Source organism: Papio anubis, chromosome 5, assembly GCF_008728515.1.
Source record: "Papio anubis isolate 15944 chromosome 5, Panubis1.0, whole genome shotgun sequence".
Lineage (NCBI taxonomy): Eukaryota > Metazoa > Chordata > Mammalia > Primates > Cercopithecidae > Papio > Papio anubis.
Window position 1 is genome coordinate 103,614,457 of NC_044980.1, and position 27,461 is coordinate 103,641,917.

At 35.1% G+C, this 27,461-nt stretch overlaps 1 protein-coding gene across 2 annotated transcripts; it reads left to right on the forward strand.

The window, feature by feature from the left end:
* SLC25A46 (solute carrier family 25 member 46) lies at nucleotides 1-27,461 on the forward strand. 2 transcript variants are annotated; one of them, XM_017959761.3, is made up of 8 exons: nucleotides 1-109; nucleotides 4,070-4,112; nucleotides 5,745-5,802; nucleotides 8,278-8,355; nucleotides 10,183-10,283; nucleotides 17,795-17,851; nucleotides 19,027-19,084; nucleotides 23,540-27,461. In XM_017959761.3, exons 1-8 carry the CDS (start codon nucleotides 100-102, stop codon nucleotides 24,116-24,118), a joined length of 984 nt encoding a protein of 327 aa, XP_017815250.1. In that variant the 5' UTR covers nucleotides 1-99; the 3' UTR covers nucleotides 24,119-27,461. The 2 variants fall into 2 exon arrangements, with proteins under 2 accessions (XP_017815250.1, XP_003900031.1); XM_003899982.4 differs by lacking the exon at nucleotides 1-109 and adding an exon at nucleotides 854-1,257.

Genomic DNA, 27,461 nt, shown 5'->3' on the forward strand with positions numbered 1-27,461 from the left:
AATCCTGGGCGTCCATCGAGTTGAAGGAACATAGGATGAACCCATGGAAGGCTTCCTCAGATCTGAGGAGGGAGCCTGCCCCAAGAGCCCGTGGACCTAATGAAAACAGGTAGTAGGGGACCCTCTACAGAACTCTTCTCAGTTATTTAATTAGAGGTCCCGATTTTGAAAGATACAACTGGGATTTCAATACCCTGAGTGATTTAGATACATCGGGAAAAATACGACAGAAAACTAGTTTCTTTACAGACTTAGAAAAGTAAAACCCGTAATTCCTCACTCCACGAGGGCAGTATTCGAGTACGTGGGTTTCTTTCTCCCCCGACGTTCACCTGAACTTTTAAAATGCTCTGGTGGTCCATAGCACTTTCGCGCTCACTGGGCAGTACCATATCTCTCAATAGATTTTATCCAAAACCGCAAGTGCGGGAGACAAAGCTAGGTAGAAGGTTACCAACCCTCCACAACTCCAACCTTTACTAGCTTCCTCGGAGCAGGTGAGGCACCAGCCCCGTGAGAATACACTGAGATCTGGGGCGTAGCTGTGACATGGGGTATTTCTGGCCGAGATCTCACCGGGTAAGCTCCACTCGCGGGTTATCGGCTCCCTCCAAGAAGCATCTTTGACCTCCTCCCATGTAGGCCCTATTCCTACACCAATTCTCTTTCTGGAATCTCTTTGGTACCGTGTTTCATTAATCCCACAACCATATTCCCACCTATTCCCTAATGACAACAAAGTTTTAAGTTATAGGTTACCGCCGTGTCTCCCTAGCAACCGTGCCCACTAATGGTTGCCGGAAGAGGCTATAATCACGTGCTCCCAAGACTTCCGGGTTTCTAACGTGACTTCCGGTTGTCAGAATATCCCCCAGACGCGGCGGCTGCCTAGGGGAAACTGTGTGGTCTTAGGTCGCGGTGGCCCGGGTGGTGGTGGGCTCCGGGCGGGCTCGCGTCATCCTGCCCCCGCTGCAATGCATCCGCGGCGCCCGGACGGATTTGATGGCTTGGGCTACCGGGGCGGTGCCCGGGACGAGCAGGGCTTTGGCGGCGCTTTCCCTGCAAGGTCCTTCAGCACCGGGGCGGACCTGGGCCACTGGGTGACGACTCCCCCAGACATCCCCGGCAGCCGCAACCTGCACTGGGGCGAGAAGAGCCCCCCCTACGGCGTGCCCACCACCTCCACCCCGTACGAAGGCCCCACGGAAGAACCCTTTTCCACTGGCGGCGGCGGCGGTGTGCAGGGGCAGAGCAGTGGTGAGAAGCACGGGGACCGACGCAGGGATGGTGGGTTAGTGGGGCGGCGGCTTGAGGCCTGCAGACCCCGGAAGCGGCGCAGAGGGTCCCGCCTCCTGCTCCTTCTCATCCTATCGTGCGCCACACCCTTTGCCCTCCTTTGCCCTCCTTCGTCCTCTGCCCCTGAAGCCGGCCTTCTCCCTCTTCCTCACGCAAACGAATTCTCCTGGATCAATTCCAAAAAAGACATCTGCCTTAGCTATGGGGTACATAGTAGGAATTTTTAGAGGTTTTGGTGTCCCAACTGATGGCCAGAGTCAAAAAGGAGTTTGGATTATTTACTGTTACCTGATTAACTTTGGCAGCTGTATTTTCTCGATTTAATTATTTAATGAATGTGTTTACTCGTAGTTTTGTGTTCTGAAGAGAGAAGCCTTTCAGCATAAGCAAATTTGGGTTCAAACTTGGTTGTGCCACTCGTAATCTGAACAACTTAACCTCTGTGAGCCCTCAGTTTTCTCATCTTTAAGATGTGTAGAAGAATCCAGTATGGGATACATAGGCTAAAAAAAAAAAAAAAAAAAAAAAAAAAAAAATTCCTTCCTTTTCCTTTTTAAACACAGGAGTTTTATCTGCTTTTCAGATCCCCAGTCTAGAAAGTTTCCTTCCTATAATTTTCCCTTCTGCTTTCTTTCTTCTGACCTAAAAACTACATATAAAAGTTAGAAACACCGATACAATTTCAAGATAGGACTTTGGAATCATGACATAATTATTCTCTATGGGATATCAGAAAAGCTGCAACACTGCATAATGTACATATTTTCAACATCCTTTTTTATTCATAAAGAATAATAGCTACCTCTTTCTATTCTCCTGCAATTGTTAGAATAATAGATTAATGGTATTATTTAATATTAAATTTATTGTAGGTATCGGCTTTATTCTCATTTCCTCGACTTTGACTTGGAAATAAAATAATATTTATTCAACTAGGAAGAATAGACTTTAACGAATGCCTAGTGAGTAAATGAGGATGTGAAGAAGGATAGATGACTTACCTAGCTAATTGTCATACAATTAGCTTTTTGACTCTTCGCTGTTTTTTGTTTTTTGCTTTTTTCCCGTTGTGTCGTACTAGTCCCAATACTAGTCCAGAAGAATACTGGAAAGGTTTTACAAGTTATAAATCAAATAATTCAAAAATGCATATACCGTTGCTACACAGTTATCTTCTTCGGCAGTAAAGTTTATGTTTTTATCTTTTCATAAGTTATGCTTTGATGGTTACAATGAGGAAGAGTTCCTTGACACACCACGGGTTAATTTTGCAGCCGTAACAGGTGTGTGAATGTTAATTTTGCAACAAACTTAGACACCAAAGAGATTTACACAGTAAACAAGAGTAAATCTTCCTAACACCTTCCAGAAAATGTTACTAGCATTTTCTGTTACTGTTTGGGGATGATCTATACATATAAAAAGAGTAAGGTTGGGCGCGGTGGCTCACACCTGTAATCCCAGCACTTTGGGAGGCCGAGGAGGGCGGATCCCGAGGTCAGGAGATCAAGACCATCCTGGCTAACATGGTGAAACCATAAATTAGCCAGATGTGGTGGCGGGCATCTGTAGTCCCAGCTACTCGGGAGGCTGCGGCAGGAGAATGGCCTGAACCCAGGAGGCGGAGCTTGCAGTGAGCTGAGATCCCACCACTGCATTCCAGCCTGGGTGACAGAGCGAGACTCCGTCTCAAAACAAAACAAAAGGGTAAAATCTAAGGTAAAAGTGCCTTAGGTAGGTAAAAGAAGCTTTCTATTTAGCTTGTATATTTTTCTAGGGTGAACCGCGTAGTTTCCCAGGAACATGCTTAGGTGGCCTTGTTCTGATTGAAAGGGAATAGTGAGGGCAATTGCTTCATTTGAAAGAGAAGAAAGAATTGTAATTTGTGAATATTGTATTATAGTTAGAATTTAATGTCTGGTTCCCTGGGGTTGTAATAGTTCACCACTATGACTTTGAGTTTAGTCAGGAAGAAAGGCTTTTCTCTTCTGACATATGCATAGGAATGTTTCCAGCTGTGAACTTTTCCAGTAACACAACAGACATACCATCTGTAGTAGCACATACATATCCGGTAACCTACTCTGATTAATTAAACAGCTAGCCTCAAACTATTTAAAACTTGAAGAGACAGGGAAGAAGAGAACTGTATTTACCCATTTTGGTTATCCCTAAGTACCCTTTCAAATTAATAATTTAGAGGTGCTTTACTTGCAGTTATTGGTTTAATAAAGTGCTCTCCATCAGTAACAGTGAATAACTAGTTTTTACAGCATAGGAGGTAAAGTCGTAGGTAAAATATCAGCTGCGGCCAACCATAGAAAATTTTTTATTTGATTGGAATCAGAAGCTGAAAACTGCTAGCCCTTAGGTTCTGTCTGCATATTTGTTTCATTAGGCCCAGACAGTGTTTTAACAATTTCTGAAATAGTTTTCCAGGACTTCAAAATTGGAAGCTTTTCTATAAAATGAGAATATCTTTTTTTGAAAAAATTACAGCTTCAAAACCCTGGGCCCACACTCTCATGTGGCAACAATGAATTGGAGTTAAAGAGTAATTGTGCTTTAAAGGCTGTACACCTTGCAATTTGCCACAAACCCCAGCAGAGTCCTTCATTCATTTAAATTATTTCCCTGGCCCCATCAGAATTTGACTTTGAAGTTTAAATGAACAGCAGGTTAATAATTTTTTAAAAATTATTTTTAGACTAAACTTAAATATTGGTTATCAGTAATCTTATTTTTTTATTTCTTTTTTTTTTTTTTACTTTAGAACAGCTGAATAGATTTGCTGGATTTGGTATTGGACTTGCAAGGTAATGTTTTATCTAAAGATGTTTAAAGCTTTTATTTATTTAATTTAGAGTTTTTCTTTAATTTATAATATTAAATGATTATTATTGCTTCCTTTAGGTTGTTTCTTTGAAGCAGCAGCTTAAATTTTGAATAATATTTTGCAGAAAAAAAACATGATCATTATTTAAAACATATAATTTGATAGTTTTTCCAGTAAGGATAGACTAGTCATCCAATTTTATAAACACAAAGTAATTTTGTAATGAGTATTGTAATTGTTTTCATGGGTCTGTCCAAAGAATAAAATGAAGTGTAATCTTATCTCTCTCCCATCAAAAAAAGTAATTTAGAATAGGGTTCATGAAGATCAAATGACTCTGCTGACAGGAACTTTGTTCATAGGACATTTTCTGAAAGAAATAAAAATTACATGGCATTTAATGATGCCATGTAATTGACATGGCATTTCCCACATCAAACATATAGAGATCTAGTTTAATTTTATACTGTAGATATTAATATTATGTATTGTTTCCCTTACCTGTTTGCATATCTGGTTTTCATTCTTTTCATGGGTCTATCCAAAGAATAAAATGAAATGTAATCTGTCTCTCTCCCATCAAAAAAGTAATTGTGCATGGAGACTTCTCTCTAAACATTCTAATGCTTATAAGATATTTAGCAGCATAGCATCTAGATTGTGTTCATAATCAGCGTTTGGTGATAGCATTACTTTTTTTTTTAATATCTAACGATCATTTTAAGAAAAGCCTTTAGTCTTGATTATTGTGATCCTTAGTGAAAACCATTTTCAAAAATATTGGAATTGCACAAAGCTTACATTTCATGCCATAATGATCGCTATCATTTTAAACATTTTAACTAAGAAAAATGCATTATTGAACCCGAGGGTGTTAATGTCAATATAAATAAAATCTGTGTTTTCCATTCTGCTGGAGTTGTTTTTTGCTTCAATATTTATACTTAAAGCTTTGATTCATTTGATAGACTATTATTACATATAAATATGTGTGTACATGTATTTATATATGTCACTCTGAGACCTGAAACCCACAGCTGTAATTGTTTTGTGGGGCACATTCTCAAATCAGAAATTTGATACATAAATATTAGTCAATTAACATGGTCATTAAGAATCTTATAATTTAAGATTTATACTTAAATTTGTACTTAAACCTTATAATTGAAGTGCATGAAAACCAACATTTTTAGAATGGGGTTCATGAAGATCAAATGGCTCTGCTGATAGGAATGTTGTTCATAGGATATTTTCTGAACGAAATAATTTGCAGCATTAAATGCCATTTAACTGATGTGTCATTTCCCACATTAAACAAACAGAGATCTAGTTTCATCTTACACTACAGACATTACTATTATCTATTATGTATTGTTTCCCTTATTTACTAGTATGCAGATCTGGTTTTCATTCATTTCATATTGAATTTTGTTATGGGTAGAATCATTTGCAAACATTTCTAGACATTTTTAAAGATCTGTTTAATTTTTTTAAGAATGGAAAACAAAGTAATGCATGATTCTTCAGGCAAGAATAATTTCAGAAAGATACATGTTGTAAATTTAATTTGTCTCTATGTAGACATACATATATATAAATTATTTTTATATAGTCTCTTTACAGAAAATGTATTGGCACATCCTTGCATTGTTCTACGCCGCCAATGTCAGGTAAATGTCATTTCTTTGATCTTTTGAAGCAATACTTCTGACCCTAATATGAAGGGCAGAACTTACATAAATGACATGAAACCAGGTAATTGTTACTTCATGTGAAATGTTCCGAACTTTTTGGTCTCAAAACCCCTTTAAAGTCTTAAAAAAATATTGAGGATCCTAAATAACTTTGGTTTATTTTGGTCATATCTGCTGATATTTACCATTTCAGAAATTAAAATTGGGAAAATTTCAATGTATCTATATAATTCATTAAAATAATACATCTATTAGTACGATAATATATTTTTATGAAAGTATTTTGCATTTTTGCAAATATTTTTAACACCTGACATAATAGGAGAGAGCCAGTTTCTCTCATATGCTTCTGCAGTCAATCTGTTGCATCATGTGGTTTTTGAAAGAAGCAAGGAAGTTTAGTCTTGTACACATGTGTAGTTGAAAGCAGGAGAGGAGTATATTATATTCTTTTGAGATAATTGTGGGTATTCTTTGCAATTGCACCAAAACTCACTGTGTGGTAGTTTCTTAAAGGTTATTTGCAATGTGAAATCAGAAATCATTTTAGTGAACTTTTTACACTTTGTTACATTAAAAAATCTATTTAATTATACTGCATCTTGAATAGATATTTTTACTTATGCATGATTCTATATAATTGTGCATAAGTTATTTGAAAAATATTGACCAAATGAGTTATATAGATCTTCCTGATGTTAAGACATTTGATTATAAAATATCAAAAAATCATCTTCATTAAAAATACTACTGATCTCACTAGAAAAGTCTTTAAGTATTGTCGGCTCTTGATGATGGATATAGATTTTCCAAAATTCTGAGTTTTACTTGAAAATTCAAACTTATCATTGACAATAAATACTGTTAGTTATTTTTGTTTTAATCAACAATCTCACTTTGTTTATTTTTTAAAATATGTCTGTCCTAAGGGTGAATAGGTATAGTCTGTCAATGAGTTTTTCTAAGTAAAAATGATGTTCCGTGGAAAAAAGTGGCTAGTTCAGCTTGCAATTCTATCATACAAGTGCTTTCCTCATGACAGCAATCTTACTTCCTTATGTAACACACAAAATATTAATTAGAAAGAGGATGTGTACTCAAAGGTCAAGGATTCATAAAATTAACATTTTGTTACTTCATCATCAAGGATATCCCTATATGAAGGTTGCTTTTTTCTCCCTATGGGTAAATGAGGTGAAAAATACTGTAAGTACGAAAATACAGTTTGATGGTGCTGCCTCAATTTGTGCTAATGAGCTGGGAGTTTTACCTACCATTGCTTTTGTACCATTAGTGAACATATCAAGACAGTGAAAAAAGCAAATGATATCTTAGTAATCATTAGGAAACTAATTTTGAACTTGTCAAGCCACTGAAAGGGTAATGGGACTCTCAGGAGTCAGTGGACCCCACTTGCAAACTCTGTTATAACCCACTTTTTGTTTGTTTGTTTGAGACAGAGTCTCGCTTTGTTGCCCAGGTAGGAGTGCAGTGGCGCGATCTCAGCTCACTGCAACCTCCGCCTCCCAGGTTCCTGCCATTCTCCTGCCTCAGCCTCCCAAGTAGCTAGAACTACAGGTGCCCGCCACCACGCCCAGCTAATTTTTTCTATTTTTTTAGGAGAGACGGGGTTTCACCGTGTTAGCCAGGATGGTCTCGATCTCCTGACCCCATGATCCGCCTGCCTCAGCCTCCCAAAGTGCTGGGGTTACAGGCGTGAGCCACCGTGCCCGGCCTGTTATAACCCACTTTCTTTGTAAAGTAATGCTTCCTATATTTGTTTGCTGTTAGAGTTCAAAACAGTATAAATCATTATAAATTAATCTGTTCATGCTTAGCACTGAAAAGTGTGTATACAGAAATACCATTAAAATAGCATTGACTGTGTGTGCCACAGAACAGTGTATTTCCGATATATATTTACATTGTAGTAATATTAACATGGAGATCCAATGGACACGTTATAGATAAGTAACAAATACATTATTTTTAAATGTTTTATGAAATAATACCATTAGAATGTAATACATTCTAATATTTTATTATTTCACATAATAAATATTGTTTTGACACTCCCCCAATTGATTTCATATACCAGTCAGTTACCACGTATAGTTTGAAAAATGCTTGCCTAAAATGAACATGAGTTGGGAGATGTAATTCAATTCTTTAAGGCAATACAAATATCAAATAAGACCCTCTTTATTATATAGTCTACAGTACTGTGTGTATTATGCATTGGTCTTCAGATTGTATTTATATAACCGTACATACTGTACTTTTAATAGGTTATTTAAAGCACTTTTAAGAGTAATTTTGCTCATGTGTAATTTATGTTGACTTTGGAATTAACTTTTGTTTATACTGCAATTCTACCATATATCTTTCATGGCTCTGTTATTTCTTGACAAAACATTAACAGAAAAAAATCATGAAATATCTTTTTTATAGGTTAATTACCATGCCCAGCATTACCACCTCACTCCATTTACAGTCATCAATATTATGTACAGTTTCAACAAAACTCAGGTGAGAATTTTGTCTATGGATTCTATTAAAGGTTTATATAAGTGTCATTTGGGCTTAGTAATCATTAAAGCAATAATAATTACTTTCAATTTGGTCAATAAAACATCTTAACTGTTGTAGTAAAACTAAAGTAGCACAACAATATGTTTTTGAATCTTTCAAAATTTAATTTAGCAAAAGTACAAATTAATTAATTTAGCAAAACCACAAAGAGCTGTGTTAAGATGATGTCTCTGCTATCAAGAGGCTCATATTTATTCATGGAGACAAGATCTTAAACAGAAGATTGTGCTGCAGTAAGATAAAGGCAATATTAGAAGTACAGAATGCTGTCAGAATACAAAAGAGAAGTATTTTATCAAAACTGGGCTTGGGCTCAGTGTATGCCTGGGAAAAACTTTGGGAAAAGAAAGGCCCGAATTGTGTGCTGCTTGTTGAGAAGGCTAACTTTTCATGATGAAGATAGAGAAAAGGTTTTTAAAGTAATGTGTGAAGGCCGAAGACAAAGAGAGATCATAATGTTTGAGAATGGATTTAATAGAGTACAATGGGAACTTGAAGTGGGGGTTGAAGACTAACAGAAAGATGAAAAAGTAGCCAGAGAAGTAAGCAGGATCCAGATTCTAAAGCACCTTCTAAGAACTGCACACAAGATCTTAAAAGCTACAAGAGTACTGTTGAAGGTGTTTTAGCCATGACCAAAGTATCTTGAAGAGCTTTGGATTGTTTGGCAATATCTATCAAAATTTAAAATGTATGTGTTCTTTGACTTACTAATTTCACTTCCAGGAACTTGTCCCACATAGATGTGCACATATATATGCAAAAATATATATACAAGGATGTCCTATGACATTGCATATAATAGACTGGAAATGATTAAATGTCCATCACTAGGGTACCAGTGAAATAATTATGGTATATTATGGTGAAACACCTTGTAACCTTTAAAAATAAGAGGGTAGCTCTGTGTATACTAATGTGGAATGATCTCCAGGATATTTTTTATGTTTCAAGATAATACCACCTGTTAAAAATACACAAAACAAACAGATTTCTATAACATACACACAGAGATATACTTGTATATGCATGGATTATCTTGAGGATAAATTGTGAAACTGCTGCTGAGGACTGGGATGAAAAGGAGACAGACTTTCAGCTGATACCCTATTGCTTCTTTTTAATTCTATCATGTATATCTATTAATAACATAGATAGATAATAGGCGTATTACTGATAGTATTATGCAAAGGGGCAAAACCAGAGACAGTGAAACTTGTAGTCAAATTGATATAAAGTAATAGTGTTAAGTATGGAGAAGAGCATGGATTTGTAAGATACTAAGGGAGTAGAATTTGTAGAACCCGGGGACTGATTAGATAGGAACAGTGAGAGAAAAATGTTTTCTAGATATATTATTTGGACACAAGGGTGATGAAGCTGCTATCTAGGGAAATAGGAAATACAGCAGAGAAGGAAAGAATTGGTGTGGTATGAGTGAGTATGATTGGGTTAAGTTGTGGATATGTAAGTTTCAGGTTACCTTGTGTCATCCACAGGACAGGACTAGTGGGGAGTTGAATATATAGATATTAGGGACAAATTAGTTAATCATTAGGGCTTTTAATTAATAGGAATGTTCTTCTCGGCCTAAATATAACTTTAAAATGATATAAAATTAATTTAATTATAGTTCTCTACTAATATTTCTATTAGAATAATGTTTTATTGGAAAATATCTATACAATATCAAGTTTTATTAAGATCTTTTCTGTTTCAGATGTAGGTATTAACAGAAATAACCATGAATTTTGTTCATTTTAGGGACCTAGAGCCCTGTGGAAAGGAATGGGAAGTACATTTATTGTCCAGGGAGTCACACTTGGAGCAGAAGGCATAATTAGTGAATTTACACCTTTGCCAAGGTACCTTTTTTAGCATTTCTTCAGTGTTAGTTTCATGTTGTGATTCGTTTTTAGATTCAAGGGGTACATGTGCAGGCTTGTTACATGGGTATTTTGTGTGATGCTGAAGTTTGGACTTCTAATGATCCTCTCATCCAACAATTCCCAATTGTGTAAACATCATACCCAATAGGTAGTTTTCAACCCTTGTCCCCATCCCTCCCCTATTATATTGTTTTAAAAGTAAGTAAAAAATGTCTTGAATCTGAAAACTTGTCTGACGTAACTAAAAGAAGAAACAAAGAATAAAATTAATTATATCTTATTAAATTAGTATGTGATAAAGAAAATGTGCCTTGGCTTAGTATTATTGAGATGTATCTTTCAGCTTCTACTGCTATGTGCCAGCAACTGCCAGATGAGGAACAAATGTGGGTATGTGAGCAATTCCCACTCTTTAAGTATTCAGTTTAGTGAAAGAGACACATGTAAGCAAGAAGAGGTAACATGTCCAATGTCATGGGGTTGGACAGTCTAGATAATAAAAAGAAGTGTCTTATGCTCGGAATATTGGGTATGTATGAAATGGAATATGAGGAAAAGAAGCTGAGGTGCTACATTACAATACAATTGTGCCTTTGTAAGTTTATTCTCTATGGGGTTGGAATATGTTTCTTTTTTTTAATATATAGATGTTCTCATCAAGATATATTCAAATGGCAGTGTAAAATAAATGGAATAGTATAGACAGATTTATGGAGATCTATTGTAATAATCTAGGCGAGACTGAGAAGGTTCTGAACCGTGGAGCAGAACAGAAAGGGATGAGCTGGCTAGATATTTCTGAAGTGTAATTGATGGTCATTGTGTTAGCTTGGTAATTGGAGATAGTAGACAATGAGTTGTCAGTAGTGACTGAGATTTCTAGATTGGAAAATGTTAACCAAGATGGAGAATTCAAGAAGAAGAAAAAGTTGGAGTAGGGAAGAAGATAAAGAATTTATCTTTCAATAAATGAAGCTGGAGATTCTTGCAAGACATCGAGGGAGGGGAACATGTCTAATATTTGGTTGGAACCATGGATCACAGTAAAAAAAGAAAAAAAAATTGAAGCAGAGGCAGAGCTTTGGGTATTGTGGCATAAAAGTAGCAGTTGAAGCTTGGGATAGATGAAATCACCTAAGGAGAAAGTGTAGATTAAATGAATAAAATGGACCAAGGACAGAATCCTAGGTGTACATGTGTGCCGTGTGTGTGTTGGGCGGGGGTGGAGGGGTAGTTGGGGGAGATAATGAGAGACATTAGAGAGGTCCTCAGAACAAATTGGAAATAGCATAGGACAATCATGTTCTTGAAACCAAAAATGGGAGAATTAGAATTGCAGATACATTTGAGAGAGAGGTAGAGAAATTAGGGAAATTTGCTTTCAGGTGTCTCTTTTCTCTGTGAAGCAGGATACAGGGTTATTTGGTGAAAAAATGAAGCACTGGCGTTGTAGTAGAAAAGCATGAGAGGAATGATACACATTTGGGACAATCACAATGATGGGTAAACAAAGGAATCTTACAAAGAGTATATGAAAGGAATGTTAATAGGTAATATTGGAAATTAGAAATTTTTAAAATTTTTAAGGGGCTATTTGGCATTACTCTGTGATTTTCTATATCGGCACTATATTTTTGTTTATCATCCTATTGATAATATTAAAGGCTTTGGAATGGTTTGTTAATCCAAATTTATTGTCTGGCAGGGTGGATTTTTTGGATTGTTAAAGAAGTGAGATAGTTGAAGGCATAGCTACTAGAGTAACACATATGCCCAATGTTGGGATTTAGTCCTTATAGGGAAGGAAATGAAAGCAAGAGAAAATGATATTAAGCTTTTTTCCAATGTGATTTCTTTTGAAGGACCTCATAGTCCTGAAGTTCCTTAAATAAAGCTTTGCTAAAAGGTTTGAAACAAAACAAAGATTAGAAAGGTCAGCAACATTTGGGTAGCTCAGTTTCTTGTTTTATTCTTTAAAAATCTGTATTTCGGCCGGGCGCGGTGGCTCACGCCTGTAATCCCAGCACTTTGGGAGGCCGAGGCGGGCGGATCACAAGGTCAGGAGATCGAGACCACGGTGAAACCTCGTCTCTACTAAAAATACAAAAAATTAGCCGGGCGCGGTTGTGGGCGCCTGTAGTCCCAGCTACTCGGGAGGCTGAGGCAGGAGAATGGCGGGAACCCGGGAGGCGGAGCTTGCAGTGAGCTGAGATCCGGCCACTGCACTCCAGCCTGGGCGACAAAGCGAGACTCCGTCTCAAAAAAAAAAAAAAAAAAAAAATCTGTATTTCTTTGTTTGGCTAACTATTCACTTTATTGCTTTTATATCACTAGGTAAGATCTCAAGTTAGTACTTATAGTCAAATATTCTTGAAATTCTCTAACAAACAGTTCTGTAAAAAATTAACAAAAATGCAGGAAATTCCATTTGGTAGAGTGAAAAAACTTCAATGCAGTTGTTCCTCGTATCTCTGGGGGATTGATTCCAGCACCCCCAGTGGATACTAAAATCCAGAGATGCTGAAGTCCCTTTTATAAAATGGTGTTGTATTTGCATACAACCTCTGCACAACCTCCTGTATACTTTAAATCATTTCTTGATTCCCTATAATACCAAATACAATGTAAATGCTATGTAAATAGTTGTTGTTGTGTATTGTTTAGGGAATAATGACAAGAAAAAAAAAAAACTCGGTACACATTCAGTACAGATGCAACTATCTCTTTTATAAATAAATATCTTAACTCCACAGTTGCCCAAATCCATGTATGTGGAACCCATGGGTATGGAGGGTTGACTATATTTGCAACCGGAACACTATTGGTTCAGGTCCTGGCTATTTCACTTTTTATTTCTGGGACCTTAGGCAAGTAATGTTGCCTCTGTAAAGCAGAGATGAAGGAATAACGTTAATTTCAGGTTACAGGGAAGACAAAAATGGGAATGGGAAGGCATAGGACTTTATAAAATTTTATCATCTAACTTTCTTAGTAGACAGACATGTCAACTGAGTGGGAATATATTTTCATCATTTTGAATCTTTCTAAAGAAGACAAAATAGTAACCTCTATTGCATTGTTCTACTTGGATAATTTTGGTGATAAGCCCCAATCATTAATTCATTCATTTACTTAGCTAACATTTCCTGAGTACTTACTATGTGCCAGGTTCTAAGCTAAAAACCAGTTTACAATGAGGAAAGGAAACAAAAGGTAACTGTTGCCAGGAAGCTCAGAATCTAATAAAAGTACATTCACTAAGAACAATAATTCCATTAATGAATAATTGCAAATTGAAATTTGTTTTCTGAAAGAAAAGAATATAGTTCCATGAAAGTATTAAAGGGCTAGAAAGTGTCCCTAGTAACATGACACTTAAGGTAGATCAGAGTGGTAATTAGGAGGTACATACCAATTTGTATAAAAATGCTGTTGCAGTGGGGAGCATAGAGAATTCAGGTGTAACTGAGAGAAGGCTCAACATGGCTGGAGCTCTGGCCAGGGGTAAGGTACAGAGCAGGTGGGAGCCAGAACATGTGTGGCCCTGCAGGCCATTATAAGAATATTGAAGAGGTTCAGTAAGGTCAGTGACATCAGGTTTGTTTTCAAAGGGTCATTGTAACTATAGATGAAAAGGTTGCATGAGGACTGAAGTGAATAAAAGGAGACATCTTAGTATTCTATTACAATAGTAGAGGTGAGAAATGATAGTGGCTAAGATCAGGGTGGTATCTTTTGAGATACAGGTAAGTGGATAGTTTTGAAATATACTTAGGTCAAATTGAGGGAATTTGGTGATGCTTTAGGAATGGGAGATGAGAGAGAAGGCAGTATCAAGGATGACTTCTTGTATTGGGCTTGTGTAATTAGTTGTCAAATGAAGCTGTTTTTTGAAGTATAGTGTGAATATCTTTTAAAAAATTATTTATTCTTCTTTGGAGAGATTTGACCTTTCCTATTAATGGGAAGAAGGTAGAGTTGTGGCAAACAAGGTCACTAAACATTAAAAGCAGTTCACAGAAGCTACTACATAAGGAGGATGAGCTCTGAGGTCTCCTAGCCTGGGGTTTTTTAATTGCATAACAATTACTAGGTAGAACAGGGGAGATAGTATAGATATACCAACATTTAGTTTTTTTATAAAGTTTATGATCAAATCAGAGAGAAAAACAGATCTCTAGTGTTCATTAAATCAGCAAATTTATAATTTCTCAGTAGTATTACTTTTTAACAAATTATTTATTACCCAGGATCATCATGTGTGATCTCTTTATCTACTGCTAAACCCTTCCCAATCCTCTCCCCCAGTTGGAATGAGTTAAACCATGTGTCATTCTACCCCACAGTACCCTTTACTTAATTTACATGTGGCTTTTTTCATACTGTTAACGTGAGGTAGGAGTTCCTGTAACCAAGGCCACCTGTGTGGTTCAGTCTCTCACAAAACCCATTTGGTTCAACTCCAACTTAGTTTTGACTCATCACACATTTGTGGTTATACCATTGTAAACATCTTATATTCTTCCTCCAACAGTTCCCTCTGAATTTGCTTATTTTAAACACATGTTATTTTAAACACAATGAAATCTTCCTCAAATTCAGTAGATTTCCTTTCTGATTAACAGTTCCTGAGTAGGGAACACTGAAAGAGTCTAAGTAGAAAAGAAAGATTTTAAGTTGGACTTTAGGACAAGTGCATTTTCAGTGCTTTTATCATATCCACATGGAGTAGGCACATGATACGGGGCTGGCATATGATGAATTCTTAACTGAAGGTAAATTAATTTTGGAGATTTTGTAGTTCTAACCCTAGGTATGAGGGTCCCTAGGGAAGAAGGATACCCTATAGTGGAAGAAGAGGGCCTGAACCTTAGGAACTCCAACAAGGTGTGGCTGGGTTAAGAAAGGTGATCCTGAAAAGGAGTCAGGAGAGACCAGAAGAAGGCAGGATAAAAACCAACGGAGAATGGGCTAGTGGAGTACAAGGGCAAAGAGTGCTTCAAGGAGAGAAGAACACGAGGCTCTGATGGCTGCTGAAATGTCAGATGAGGTAGAGACTTAAAAACGTCCATCAGATTTAATGACATGGAGATTACTGGAGACTTTGGCAAGAGCTGTTTTTGTTCAAAACCAATCTGAAGTGGGTTCAGAGGTGAATGGGAAAGTACGGACATGGAAACAGCAAGTTTAGAACGTTGTCTCTGACTAGGATTGATGAAGAGAGGTAACTGGAAGATGAGGGGTTTAGGGTAGGTTGGGGGAAGTGTTTTTTTTAGGTTTTTTTTTTTTTAATGAGGATAGCTATTTGACCATTTGAAAATTAAAGACTGCTAAATTAGAGTTATTTTAGAATTTTATTGCTTTTTGTGTTGATTATGCATAGGAGTATGTATTTTGATCTGTTAAATGAAAAACTAGACTGTTTTGAGAAAAGGTACTCGAATAAATTTTATTGATTTTTTTTTTTTTTTTTTTTGCATATTAGCGAGGGTATCTTTTGCTTGAAAATAGTTCATTTAGATATATTTATATGTTTGGTATTTGATAATGAATTATACAAAGGTTTAATGACAAGATTTTACATTTACCCTCAACTGACACTTTTAAGTATGCTTATTTAAATTTCTAGAGCTGTAACAGTAAATTTTACCCATTTTATAAAGTAGTAGAGAACAGATACAAGGAAGAGTCCCCAAAACATTTTTTAAATACTTGGTTTTAAATCTCCTTTTCTTTTATCTTAATGATCTTAATAATTAGCAGTAGTCATCAAAGGAGAGGTAATTCAGAATTGACAGTTGTATTTAAAGGGGAGGCTATCCAGTCCTTAATGTTTACCACAATTTTATACTTAAAATTGATGTCATCATAAACGGTGGTAATACTTTCTGAGGCCATGAGTATTAGCTGTGCCAAGATGATTTACAAAGCATGTAACATATTTTGTTTTATAATCATAAAGTAACTTTCCAGAAGATGAGAGGCCTAATCTATTTTTTATATTTTTCGACTTAATCATTGAATAATATGATTTCAGCTACATTGTGTTGTTCAGGCCAAATAAATATGTTAATAGTAATTTAATCAGAGTTTGGCCCAGAAGGTGCTCTAAGGTCTTAGAAATCAGGGGTAGTTGTTCTATTGTCTGAAAGTCTCTGATGTACGTACTGCTTTATATGCTGTTGTTTTTCAAATTCAGTCATTTGAAATAGAAAACATTTTTCTAGAGTCCTGTTGTAGCCATGATGGAATGAGTACCAATTCCATCAGAGGAACTGGTGGAAGCAAGTCTTATCTTTATTTTGCACTTCCCTTTCTGGTTTTTTTTTTTCTCTCTCTCTCTTTTCATTGTTCTCCTATCTCCGCTGCCTTTTTATTTTTTTCTTATTTACATTTTTCCTTTTTTTTTTTTTTTTTTACTCTCTGTAATTTTGACTCTTTTTGGACTTTTCTCTTGATAGAACTTACTCCCTTTTTTCCCCTTTGGTTCTATTTCATTTCAGCTTGGCTCCCTCCCTCCCTCCCTTCCTTCTTTCTTTTTTTTTTTTTTTTTTTTTTTTTTCTTTCTTCCTTTTTTGTTCTTTCTTTTCTTGTTTTCCAAAAGTACCCAAACTAACAGACAGAATGCACACAACCTTAGACGTTGGTTCCAGACCTGGCGTTTTGCCTGTTTCCTTTGAACATTTCCCTGTGATCTTTTTGACCCTGATTTTTCTCACCAGTAAGACAAGTGTGACAGTATCTCCTCTGCTTATCTCACAAGATTCTTCTCTGTATCAAATAAGATGAGAGGCAGTACAGGCAGAGTACAGAGGTTTAGAACACAGTTCCACAGTAACTGGTTACTTGGATTTGGTAAGTTATTAATCCCCTCTGATCCTATCTCCTTATCTATGAAATGGAGAAAATAGGGTTATTATGAAGATTAGAAATAGTTCATGCAAAGCACTTTGCATAGTAATGGCATTTGCTTAGTAGGTGCTCACAAAGATAATAGAATATAATGGTCACAAAATTATGTAATTGTACTAAGTAAAGATCCTTTGGAAATTAAGTACTCATAAATGTAATGTGTCAGCCTGCATTAGAGTTACTTAATTTTAAAAAAAAAAAAATCCCATTCTTACATACTTTCTCAAGCCTTTTAAAATCCTGTTCTTTGTTTCCATATCTATTCTCTTTCTTTTAACTTATCATCTTAATTTTCTTCACTTTCTCATGTTTACTTTCATAATCAGTTGTGCCTCTTGCTTCTCTGCCAGTCCCTTCTATCAGCACATACGAAAACACCTTGTATTTCTTTTTCTGTTAAACCATCAGAGTTGTTTACACTGTGTTCCAGAAAAGAAAATGTTCACCATTAGAATATATTTCTCCTACAGATTAAAAAAAATTAGAAGTTGATTACTGTTTTGAAAATTGCACTAATTCCAGATGTTTTAAGTAACATGGCTTTTGTTTTATTTAAGTTTATTTTTATGTTTTAGGGAGGTTTTACATAAATGGAGTCCTAAACAAATAGGAGAACACCTTCTACTGAAATCGTAAGTATCAAAAAATGGCATTTTTATTGGACATTTTCACTAATTTTTATAGTATTAGAACTGGAAACAAATCTTATTAAATAACTGTAGAGAAGGAAATTAGAGCAGTGAAATGTTTGTGGGACTAGAACTTCAAAGGACAAGTAACAGAGTTTAGGAATAAATCTTGAAATATATGTTATCTTTAAAATAAATCTTACTAATTTGAAAGGCTGGAATCACAGACTAATTTTGTGTGTGTATTCTTAGGAAGTTAGCATGGGTCTTCAATATATTTAACCTAGATTTTCAAGGAAAGTATAACTATTTTATTGTTAATCAGAGATACAAATGTATTTGTATGGTGATGAGCAAACCCAAAAAACGTTAGTGACATTGAAATGTAGTCCTAAAGGCACTTAGTGATTTTACAACAGTAACCATTTTTGTAGATTAGAATTTTATTCTTCACTTTTTAATTTTTTTTTGAAGATTGTGAATTGGAAATCCCCCAGCTTGCTGGCTCCCTCAATGGGACATTCCAGCACATTATTACTTAGTGATGTTCCATTCACCTTGAAAACCACTACTTGCCAGGACCTGGCCCATAAGGGTTAGGTAAGTCCCACCTTGATATTATTTTGAATAACTATATTTTGCAGGCTTGCAAAGTTGTAATATTACTCTGTCTAAATATTGGTGATAGAAAACAACTTTGCAAAGCTGTATAATGTTGTTTTTTTAATAATAAAAGGGGACTTCACTCACCATTTGAAGACTGGCCTAACTCTGCTGGATGGGAAATCTGGGAATTGATATAAGAGGATAGTAACAGAAAAGTTTACTTGCTCAAATATCATTAAAAAGGCAAACTATGGAATGGATCCCTCATCCTAAATTTTACGTTTTAGATTTATAGGCTGCATTAGCTATGTGTAGGTAGATGTCCAATCTATTTTCATTGCAGGCTGTCCTTGTTTTGTCATTTGATTTTTTCATTTCTGTTGAATAAAGCATCCTATGTTACAGGTTTCTGAAGTTAGAATTTTTAGGCTATAGGTATTAATAGTTGAAAACGTTAAAAAGATTATTCTAGCTTGACTATAAATTATGTTGGCATATTAAAGCAGATATTTAAAAAATTCGTATAAGCATCTTGTTTCAGTATACTGATAAATTTGTTTTAATTTCTATAGCCTAACTTATGTGGTGGCAATGCCTTTTTATTCCGCAAGTCTGATTGAAACAGTGCAGGTGAGCTTTTTTTTTTTACTGTCATTCTTTTTATTTAAGAATAGTTTTTGGACTATTCAGTATATTGTATATATCTAATATTTCAGCAGAAAATTTTAAGACTATGTCTTAAAATGTTTATTTTATAAATATCACAGTTATATCACACATTGCTTGTCTGTATATTTCCATTGCCATCTTAAGTCACACTGCTAGTTTTAATTACTTTTGTCCTTTCCGTAGGCAACTATACTCTTCATTTAGACATCTCAGAACACAGCCTATAACTTGCTCTGAAAACAAAGAATCTATAAACTTTTTAAGGCCCTTACATACAACTCAGATGGTTATGGCTTATCATTGGACAGTAAATTAAAAATTACCTGAGAATAAACATGTTGGATAATCATCCAAACAGGAAGCAGGTTGTCCCCACAGGTAGTTTACTGACAGGATTCTTTTTAAATATGCCTTTAAGTAACATTTGATACTATTGGGTGTGGTAAATACTACAAAGCTGAAGCAATTTTCTGCTAGCACTTTAAATTCTGTTTGCTTGTGTTACTATTCCTAACCACATGGTGGCGCTTCAAGTACATTTAATTAAATGTCTTACCCTTCTTCCTACACTTAAAACTGTAAGATGAAGGTAGTTTTTACTTCACCTGTATACAAAATCCCACTATTTTTACACATGTCTTCTATTTCCACATCAGATCCTCTAGCATATTCTTTTCTCTAGTATATGTGAGTGCCCTCTCTGTAGAAAGTCCCACTGGATCAGCCTTTGCTCTTCTAATTATTCTTCTCTACCTTGTATCTTTTCTGGCTGTATCATTCATCTTTGATTTATTATTTATTATTATTATTATTATTATTATTATTATTATTATTATTATTATTATTTCTGTTAGAACTAACTTCAGTTAACTGAAGTTAATGTCTTACGACCCAAATAATACTTTCCCTCCTTCCCCTTGCATTTGGCATTGTGTTAAATAAATGATACAATTTTTGTATGGTGCTATAGAATTTAGAGAGTTGTCACTTGTATGAGATAGCTTCATTTTAAAGATAAGGGAAAAAATGTCAGGAAAGTAATTATTTAAGGAAAAACAACTAAGCAGAATGATTTATTGGGGAAAACAACTTTTAGCTTGAGACAGACCCATTATCACATTTCTCTGCTTAAATTAGACCGGGGACTTTAGACAGATTTCTTACCTTTATAATTTTCTTATCCATAAATTGTGAATAGTATTTTAATAACTGAGGTGTAACATTGAATGAGTTATTTATGTAAGTGCCCGGCTCACTATGTGATAGGGTTTGTTCTGTGTATGTTTTTTTTTTTTAACCCAGTATTCACCTCTTGTTTCCTGCTTCAAGTTCCACCTGCTAACGTCTTTTGATTTCTTTTGTCTGCTTTTCTAGAACTCTTTTTTCTTGAGATTTCTCTCTCTTGAACATCTTTTTTCAATAACCCCTTTGCCATCTCCTCTGTTATATCTTAAAGCTCAATCCTTGACCCTCTGTTTTTTTATCCTATACTCATTATTCTGGAAGAGCTAATTTATTCACAGGAATCACTTTAGTTCTAATCTTATGTGAGTTAAATCTTCAGACTCAACTTATAAAAATAATCTCATCTGTCCCTCTAAAAATTAACCTCCTTTAGAACCTCTTCTCCCTGGCAATATATTAATGATACTATTGTTATCTTCACACTAAAGACTCAAAACTTTAGTTTTTGTTTTAGGAAAGACTTTATTTTTACATTTCTTTCATCCTTCATAATTACCCAGTCATCATGAACTTTGTAGTGATCTATTTCTTCATTAAGAATCCTTGAGGCCTAGGTGGGTGGATCATGAGGTCAGGAGTTCGAGACCAGCCTGGCCAACAAAGTGAAATCCCATCTCTACTAAAAATACAAAAATTAGCCGGGCATGGTGGCAGGCGCCTGTTGTCCCAGCTATTTGGGAGGCTGAGGTGGAAGAATAGCTTGAACCCGGGAGGCAGAGGTTTCAGTGAGCCGAAATCACGCCACTGTACTCCAGCCTGGGCGACAGAGTGAGACTGTCTTTTCAAAAAAAAAAAAAAAAGTCCTTGTACTAGTCCCTGCATTTTAAAAGTCAATTCTGTGTACTCATACAAGATTGTTTTTAAGTTGCAATGCTTATATATCCTTTTACTGATTAAGGATTCATATTGACTCATATTCCCTAAAATCAACTTCAGACTTATTATAGTTTTAAATAAAGGTTTTAATTACATCACTTTACCTTTCAGATTATCTTCCTTAACTGCTAAACTTAAAAAAAAAAAAAAAAATTATCAAATATTTATTGAGTACTTGCCTGTATCACGTACTGTGATAGACCCTGGGGATACAACAGCAAACAAAAACAAATTGCTCTGCTCTCATAGCACTTATATTCTTATGGGGAAAGTAGAGATAAACAACTAAATATAAGGTATATTTCATGGTGATTAACTGCTAAAGAGAGCAAAAATAAAGAAAGGAAGGCAAATAGGATATGTAATGGGTGGGGGGGGGCAGTTAATATTTTTTTAAGAAGATAAGTAAAGGCCTCACTGAGAAGGTGACATTTGCGTAAAGATCAACATGGATATTTGTGAGAATATTCTAAGGGAAGGCAAGTGCAAACACCCTTACATGGGACTGTGTCATGTGTGTTGTGTCGTACATGCTTGAGAAGTAGGAAGGATGCCGATATGGTTGGTGCTAACTAAGCACAAAATAAGCAAATGTTGAGTTTTATTTAGAGGGAAAGCAAGTGCAAAAACTGTTAAGTGGGACTGTGTCATGTGTGTTGTATCTTGCATGCTTGAGAAGTAGAAAGGAAGCTGTTATGGTTGGTGCTAACTAAGCAAGGGAAGAATACAGGAGATGAGGCCTGAGTGGTAAGAGAGGACCAGATTATATAGGACATGGTAAATCATTGTAATAACTGGGCTTTTGTTTGGGAAGGAGGGAAAGTCTTTGATAGGTTTGAGGAGAACGGTGGTGTGATCTGACTTACATCTTTATTAGGATCTCTTTGACTGTTGTATTAAAAATAAACCAGCGGGAAGGAGGTCAGGGTCAGAAGTAGGAAGATGGATTAGAAGGCTAGGCAAGCTCATTGTAGTCTCATAGTTTTAAATATCATCTATTTACTAAAGACACCCACATTTATAATACAATGCTTCTCCACTTACAATGAGATTACATCCCAATAAACCTGTCATAAATTTGAAAACATAAGTTGAGATATCGTCGAAACCATCTGTAGGTCCATTGTGTACCTTTTTCCTGTAATTTCTATTTTGAACTCCATTTGGAGTTAATTGACTTAACATTTCTGAACTCTTGATCTTCACCAGATTGCTACTCTGGCAGTTTTTCAACTCAATAAAAGGCAATGCCATTCCCCCCAGTTCCTCTGTACAACCACCTTGGGGTTATCCTTGACCCTTATCTTGCATACCCCAAATGCAATTCACCAGTAATTCCCATAGACTTTGATTTTAGGACAAAAGCACAATTGAACCACTTTACTTCTGTTGCCACCTTCTAGTCCAAGCCACCATCATCCCTTTACTGGATGATTCCAGTAACTTTTGAACTGGCTTTTCAACTGATCTTGTCCTCCTTTGCACAACAGCCAGTATTCTTTTAAAATATAAATTATGTCATGTCCATCTTCTGCTTAAAATCAACCCGTTATTTCCCATCTGACTAGAAGCCAAAGTCTACAGAGCAGTCTATAAGGCATGATATAGCCCCTGGCTACCTTATAAATTTCATCCGCTACTTTTCTGCAGTCATTGCTGCAGCCAAAGTGCCTTTTAGCAAGTTCTTTTCTATCTGTCTATACCTCAGTAATCCATATCAAACTTTCTTATTCATATCCCCAAAATTCTATAAAAGCAGACATTGCAGGTAATAATGAGACTAACATTTATTGAGTGACTCCTAAGTGCCAAGCCTTTTTTCATTTAATATTCACAACAACCCTGTGCATGAAAAGTAGATAATGGTCATTTCCATTTTTGTAGAATGGGAAACTCTGCTTAGAAGTTAAGTAACTTGACAATAGTTGCATAGTCAGTAAGTAATGGAGGCAGGATTTAAACATGTTTAAGAACTATAAGCACCATAGTGTCTCCTTAAGCATTACATAGTTATTGCCTTTCCACAAGTTCTAAGAAGTTTCTTGAGATGTATCCACCTACATATCTCCCTAGTCTCCCTACCCCAATAAGATTAACTCCGAACTTCACTGATAGCAATTTTATGAGATTTTATTTGAAAAAAAATCTGATGCCTAGATAACAGTTAAAGTCTGCAAATCATGGATGTTTCCCTCTTCCGTCACTACGTTAGGATTTAAAAGGAACCTAGAAAGAGTCCTTTTTCTGTGGCAAAATAAGCAAATGTTAAGTTTTACTTATTCATTTTTATTTCAGAGTGAGATAATTCGAGATAATACTGGCATTTTGGAATGTGTTAAAGAAGGAATTGGAAGAGTGATAGGCATGGGAGTGCCTCACAGCAAACGACTTCTTCCGCTTCTTTCCTTGATCTTCCCTACGGTGCTTCATGGAGTTCTTCATTACATCATCAGCTCAGTTATTCAGAAATTTGTCCTACTAATTCTAAAGAGAAAGACTTACAATAGCCACCTAGCTGAGAGCACTAGCCCTGTGCAGAGTATGTTGGATGCTTATTTTCCAGAACTTATTGCTAACTTTGCTGCCAGTCTTTGTTCTGACGTTATACTTTACCCATTGGAAACAGTTTTGCACCGCCTTCACATTCAAGGAACACGCACAATAATTGACAATACAGACCTTGGCTATGAAGTGCTTCCAATTAATACACAGTATGAGGGAATGAGAGACTGTATCAATACCATAAGGCAGGAGGAAGGAGTGTTTGGTTTTTATAAAGGGTTTGGTGCTGTTATAATACAGTACACACTGCATGCAGCTGTTTTACAGATTACCAAAATTATTTACTCTACACTTCTTCAAAATAACATTTGAGATTTAGGTTCCCTCACTGAGTAGTCTGGAAGATATCTCGATAATTTGCTATAAAGTTATGAGGGATAAAAGTGAAATACTGGGGAAGAAAATGGATTGGAAAGTAAAATTGGTACAAAAGCCCATGCTGATTATCTTGACTTTGTTTTTTAAGGCATAGGTACATATTTTGGATCAAAACTCTTCCAAATTTGAAAACTCAATAAAAATAACACCTATTAAATTCTAGTTAGTGTAGCACTCATGGTGAAGTAAACATGATCCTAGGCAGAATTTTATTACAAAATCTAAAAACTTTATAGAGTTGAATCTATTTCATCTGACTTAAATATTCATTAAATGTTTATTTTACCTTCTAGATTGATGTTGGTATAGTATCCTTAATACAGTGTAGTGTGTTAATGTCCTTAATACAATCGGGAGATTTTTACCTTTAAGCAAATAAATGACATCATTATTGAAAAAGACTTCAGGGATGATTAGATTTGGCAATCTGTAAGCAGGAGTAAAAAGGTTTTAAATTGCATTGTCCCTATATAACTATCTTAATGGCTATATACATTGATTTTATAAAGCCATTTATGTAGACACATGTAACTTGGAATTTCCTTCATCCCTAAGTTTTCTACACTTACATCACCTTATTGCATAAAACGAAGTCATGCACTTTCTACTTGAACATCAAAATATCAAAAGCCAAGGTACCCAAAAGATGCAAGTCAGAGACAACATCCTTGTCCATATCCAAACCCAGTGTTTCAGTGCTAGCAACTTAATTTATCATACATTTATAGAGTTTGGTTTGCTTTGCTACTTGTGTGAATCATCGGACTGTTTTTAGAGCCACTCTTAAGAAAGGATATAAAAAATCATGACAATTACTACTGTTTCCACATTTACAAATTGTGTACTTAAGTGAACCTCATTTACCTTTTATGTCTGAATGGCTTGTCTGAGAGGAAACAAAATTAAAATTCATCTGGGAATTTGTGCCTCTTGTCTACTATATAGTCATCACTAGATAATGCCTTCCGTTTTTATTTTCTTTCAGTTTTTGCTTTAAATTTTGTTTTCCAAAATAGATGTACATGGAGGGAAAAGCAATTATTCTTATCACCTTTTATTTAAACTTCTTTAGATGAATACTGAAGAAAAATCCAAAGCTTAAAGGAAATATGCCCTTGTGTTTTACGGGTGGGGAAAAAGTACATTTCAACATATAATAAGCAAAAAAAAAATTCATCAGTTTAATAAAAACATTTTGTCTGTTCCTAAATGTAATTTGGTGGGTTAAGCACTTTGTATAGTAAAATGACATGTGTTTGCTGTATCATTAGACATTTTAAAGTTTTATTTCTTCACATGAATAATCACAGTTGTATCACGAACCATTTAGCTCTCTGAACACAGTGACTTTGCACTGATATTGTCCAACCAAGAATGCATAGTAACTGAAATTGTACTTGCTAAATGTCACAGAAATGGTTACTTTTTGCAAATAGTAGTATTGGAACAAAAAAGTGATATGCAAAAAGTGTAAAAACAGTAATAAGTAGCAAATCTCTCCTATGTGTGTGTGTGTGTGTGGTTACTGAAACACCTACATTTTCCATTTTTAAATTCACCAAGAGGGGGTAAATAAACACCACTGATCACATTTTATATTTTATAGTGAATATTTTAGATTAAGGTTTACTTTGTCGAACCAATAGCATTTAAATTGCTTTCAATTAAGATAGTTTCAGATAAGAGTAAACCAGAAAATTTCAAGTTTAAAAAATTTCTAGAAAAGAATCTGAATAGAATCAAGTATTTACTAACGAAAATCCATAGGATGCTTTATTTAGCTAAAAATTAAATATTTCAGGATATTTGTTGGAAGTTAGCTGAAAATAGTTACGTAAATTCATTTTATTGTGGAATAATTATCAGAACGATAGGCTGAACCACACACAAGTAAGGTTGATCTTATTTTCCTTTTTGGAGAAAGGGAATACAAATTAACATTAAAATTGAAACATAGGAAGTAAAATATGAGTAATTTTTTACTACCATTCCAAATTAGTTGAAACAAAATCTTGAACGGTCAAGCACTTAAATTTAAGCTAGCCAAATATGTTGCACTGAATTTTGAAAAGAGTGAGTGAGATAACCATAAGATACACTCTTTCCCTTTTTAAAATTGTTATTTTTCTTTAACGTAGGTGCCAAATCAAATATCCATGGGCTACACTTCTTAAGATAATAACAGCTCAAAATAGTATTTTTTTTAATTCAATAGAACTAAGAGCATTATGAAAAAGATTCTATTAAATATTCCACAGGCCCATTGGTCCTCTTATATAAGCCAGATTTTGGCCACTGAGCTTGTGATACACTTGCCTTACATTGTAGGGTTTCTTAATTTGAGTCAAGTATACTGAAAGCAATTAAAAACTGGTAAATATTAATTTACTGTGTGAAGTGAACTTATGAATTAACTGACTAAGTACATGTGTGTAGACCTTCCTGAAATGCCATTCTCAATTTTATTTTGTGGGCTCTTAAAAAAATTATCTGGGTTAATAAGGTTATCTATTAAAGCCTCCAAAATCTCAGCACGAGATGTTATAAATATGAAATAGTAGAAACAAGTAACTTGAAAATGGGTATTTGATACCTTAGCTGGTGTTTTCAGAAACATACAGAACTGGAGAGGTGAGAACTTGCTTACTTTGGCAGATGTACCTGACTACTCACAACTGTCTTTTTAGCAGCAGCTTTGTTAAAACTGCACAAAGCATTCACTTTATTGAGTACAAATGCTGTAGTATTTCTATACTAAGTGTTAGTATATCCGTTCATGAAATGAAAGAAAAAAATGATGCTTTATATTTGTTGTATCAACTGAGGTTGTGGAGGATGTTTGTCCACTGATATTTTGAAACAGAAAAGACTACTTTGTCAGCTTCTAATAAGGTAGCCAGGTTTGAATTATTTTCAAAATTTATTTAAGCAAATAAAATCTGTTGGTAACAATTCACATTGCACTAGAATTTGAATGATACTATTGTTGGCATTTCTGTTTCTCTTTCGAGTAGTTGTAAATAATCTCTTTTTCTCATATAAACTGAATGTGTAATGTCTTACTCTTGAGTCATTTAGTATCAGTGATAATGGTACCAAGTTGTATAGCAGAGTAACAAAATCATGATTTGACAATTAAATTTACATATTGCCTCATCTAGAGATGTTTTGTCTGTACAACTTTTTCTTTTTTTTAAGTTTGTCTTACTGTTACTTTAAATGTTTTGGGTAAATTGTGTAATATGAAAAGTTCAATAAAATGTTGAAATAAAACCAA

Excerpts from the sequence above, each read along its gene's own strand:
- SLC25A46 (XM_003899982.4), top strand. The coding sequence starts at position 975 with ATGCATCCGCGGCGCCCGGACGGATTTGATGGCTTGGGCTACCGGGGC. Across the intron at positions 4,113-5,744 it reads TTTGGTATTGGACTTGCAAG|TCTCTTTACAGAAAATGTAT; the intron begins GTAATGTTTTAT and ends ATTTTTATATAG. Across the intron at positions 17,852-19,026 it reads GAACACCTTCTACTGAAATC|CCTAACTTATGTGGTGGCAA; the intron begins GTAAGTATCAAA and ends TAATTTCTATAG.